Source organism: Myotis davidii, unplaced genomic scaffold (assembly GCF_000327345.1).
Source record: "Myotis davidii unplaced genomic scaffold, ASM32734v1 scaffold534, whole genome shotgun sequence".
NCBI lineage: Eukaryota > Metazoa > Chordata > Mammalia > Chiroptera > Vespertilionidae > Myotis > Myotis davidii.
In genome coordinates, this window is record NW_006286678.1 from 6,056,471 (window position 1) to 6,059,676 (window position 3,206).

The window sequence follows — 3,206 nt, forward strand, 5'->3', positions numbered from 1 at the left end:
AGGAAGAGAGGTGCAGGGTGCCAGGACAGCTCACACAGGAAGGTCTGCCCTGGCTGTGAATTTCAGGGGAGTCTCCCTAAGGCTTCCAGATGGTGGACGAGGGAAGATGAGAGGTGAGGGAAGAGCAGGGCATAGGGAATCAGTGAGGGGCTTGAAGAACAGCACAGTCTAACAGCCATAAGCCAGTCAGAGAAAGACAAGTATCACATGATCTCACTCATATGTGGATATAATGAACAACATAAACTGATGAAGAAAAATAGATCCAGAGACAAAGAAACACTGAACAGACCGTTCAACCTCAGAGAGAAGGCAGGGGAGGGGTAAGAGAGCAACCAAAGGACTTGTATGCATGTGTATTAGCATAATCAATGGGCACAACATAACCAATAAGGCAGTGGGGGCTTGTCCTAGTGGGTAGGAGTGGTGGGGCGGAGGCGGGGTGGGGAGGAGACATATGTAATATTTTAAACAATAAAAATAAATAAATAAATTATGAGCCAGTCTCTGTCAAGGACTTTTGCCAAAGAGGATGAGGAGGTCAGAATGCCTGGATGAGTGAGAAAATAAACAAGGGAAGCACTGCAGATTATAAAAGGTCCACCCACTCCAGGACCCCGAATTGCAGCTTACACCTCACCCACAGCTGTGGCCTCATACTCACCCTCTACCACAGCCATGGCTCAGTCACTGGCTCTGAGCCTCCTTTTCCTGGTCCTGGCCTTCTGCATCCCCTGGACCCAAGGTATCAAGGAGGGAGCTTCCTAGGATGGGGAAAGGGGCTGGAAAGGCCTGATTGGGAGCCTATACTTAGCCCCTTGCTCCCTGTGAACACCCTCTGCAGGCAGTGATGGAGGGGCACAGGACTGTTGCCTCAAGTACAGTGTAAGGAAGATTCCTGACACGCTGGTCCGCAGCTACAGGAAGCAGGAGCCAAGCTTGGGCTGCCCCATCCCGGCTATCCTGTGAGTGGGTGCGAGGATGTGGGTGAAGCTGAGGGGGCTGGGCAAGGTGGGCAAGACGAGGACACGCTTGCTAATGCCCGAATCCAGGTTCTCACCTCGGAAGCGCTCTCAGGCAGAGCTGTGCGCAGACCCGAAGGAGGCCTGGGTGCAGAGGTTGATGCAGCGTCTGGACACATCACCGGCGCCACGGAAAGCAGCCCAACGCTGTAAGAAGGACAAGTCTGGCAAGAAGAGAAAGGGCTCCAAAGGCTGTAAGAGGTAAGGAAGCTGACGGGACTGGGGAGGGCAGTGAAGAAGAGCCTCTGTCAATCCTTCAAGCCCCTCTTCTCCCTTTCCAGGACTGAAGAGTCCCAGACCACCCAAAAGCCATAGCCCAGTGACCAGCCTGGAGCCCACGGGGTCCCCATCGGCCGCACCAGGGTTTGGAGCCCCTATCCCAGGGGCAAGAAGCGGGCTAGAAGACAGGGAGGACTCAGGGGCCCCAGAGCAGTCCTTCTACCCCCTTGCTGGCCTTGCCTCATCCCTTCTCCTGCTGCAACTATCCCTTCCGTATTTCTTTTCTTTTTATTTTTCCCTTCCGTATTTCTAGCCCCCGCCGCATGGCTGAGCTGCCAGGCCCAGAGAGGCAGAGGAGGGAGTGTGAGAGGAGGCAGCAGGACTGTCCCCTCTGAGGAAAGGTCACCCAGGACCCTGGACCTGACCCCTCTGCTCCCCACTGCACCCCACCTCTTCCTTGTAAATATCATTTATATGTAACTGAATAAACGGCTGTTCTGGCTTCCCACCCATGTATCTGTTCCTGCACATTTGTGTCCCTGGGGAAGCCAATGTCACTAAGGGGTGGGAGTGGGGGTATAGAGTTGCAGGGGTGGGTCAGGAGCTCAGACTGGTGAATTATACGTTCTCGCCACCCAGGAGTTTCCTCCTGGCCCAGGTGACCAGGCCTGTGGGCAGTAGAAGGGAAGTTGATGGGTAGGGTGGGCCCTGGGCTGCTCCTGGTCTCTGAGAAATTCCTCTCAAGGAGAGATGGTGAACTGAGAGCACACCCCACAGTGGCACTGCAGTCCTCTGAGACCTGGAGGGATCCCTTCCCTGATTATGGGCAGCGGCTTCTCACTCCCATCCCTACCCCCACCCCTAGCGGAGACTGCCTCCCCTTTCCTTGGGGCCTAGGGCTCACAAGCTTCCAAGTATCTTTTTGGGAGGGTCCCTGAGAGGGAGGCTGGAGCCTGGGCCCACCGATAACACAAGCAAACACAAGTCTACTGAGATCCACCCTAAACAGGGTCCCAGCATTCCCTCCCCAAAACCCCAAAACCCAAAAGGACTACCTTCTGTCCCCATCAATACAGCAGGGTCCCTGTCCTCTCCTCTTTGTTTATTGCAGCTGTGAGCTCTCTATTCCAGTCTGGGCTTCTTGACTTCCTCAGATTCCTCCCAATTGGGAGAGTCTCCTCCCCTTCCCTTCTGTTCTCCTTTCTCCCCTTTGATCTCTTCACACCAAGGACTAGGTCTCCCAGGGCAGCTCTGCGTCAAGCAGCAAGGGTGGACCAGCTCCTGGCAAATTACCCCATTTTTATTTTTTAAAGGACAGCGCGTGTAAGTCAGCGGCCACCTCTCAGATTGGGTTGTTTAAGACTCGGAAAATTTGTTTGTTTGTGATTTTGCTAACAGGTCAGTCCGAGGCTTAATCCTGTATCGGCTCCGCACATCTCACCCTATATTTTAAGCTACTTTAATGAAAGTTTTTAAGCATCAAGAACAAAACTCTGTCTATTAAAACAATAACAAGACAATGCCAATGCAAAACCCATAACATTTTAAACTTAAGCGTAGCGTTTTTAAAACTAGTACGAATAATAAAACAATGGCAATGCAAAACAGCAATACGCGAGTTTCTGCTAAATGTAAGTTTCTTTTGCTCATTTACTCAGAGTCCTCGGAGTACCTTCCACATCTTGTTTCTCCCGAGATCAGACGAGATCGGGCGCGTTCAGGGTGGTATGGCCGTAGACGGCTTCTTGTTTCTCTACCATCTGCTGGGCCTCAGTTGCTAACTTCTTCAGCTGACCCTAAGTCGGTGGTTTGGTTGTCCTCATTGATCTGGCTAGCAGGCGGCGTTGCTGGCGACGGACTTCCTGCAGTGTCAGCGCGTTGAACGGCTGGATCAAAGGGTCCATCAGGGTGGCGCGTGGTGGTGGTGACAGTGTCCAGGGACAAGTCAGCTGTGCCCTCTGGGTG

The 3,206-nt window shown here is 52.9% G+C and overlaps 1 protein-coding gene across 1 annotated transcript; it reads left to right on the forward strand.

The window, feature by feature from the left end:
• The first annotated feature begins 516 nt into the window (after window positions 1-516).
• CCL21 (chemokine (C-C motif) ligand 21) lies at window positions 517-1,518 on the forward strand. The gene is made up of 4 exons (XM_006758549.2): window positions 517-745; window positions 845-965; window positions 1,053-1,223; window positions 1,304-1,518. The coding sequence occupies exons 1-4, from the start codon at window positions 679-681 to the stop codon at window positions 1,335-1,337; spliced, it is 393 nt and encodes a 130-aa protein (XP_006758612.1). The 5' UTR covers window positions 517-678; the 3' UTR covers window positions 1,338-1,518.
• Window positions 1,519-3,206: the final 1,688 nt, after the last annotated feature.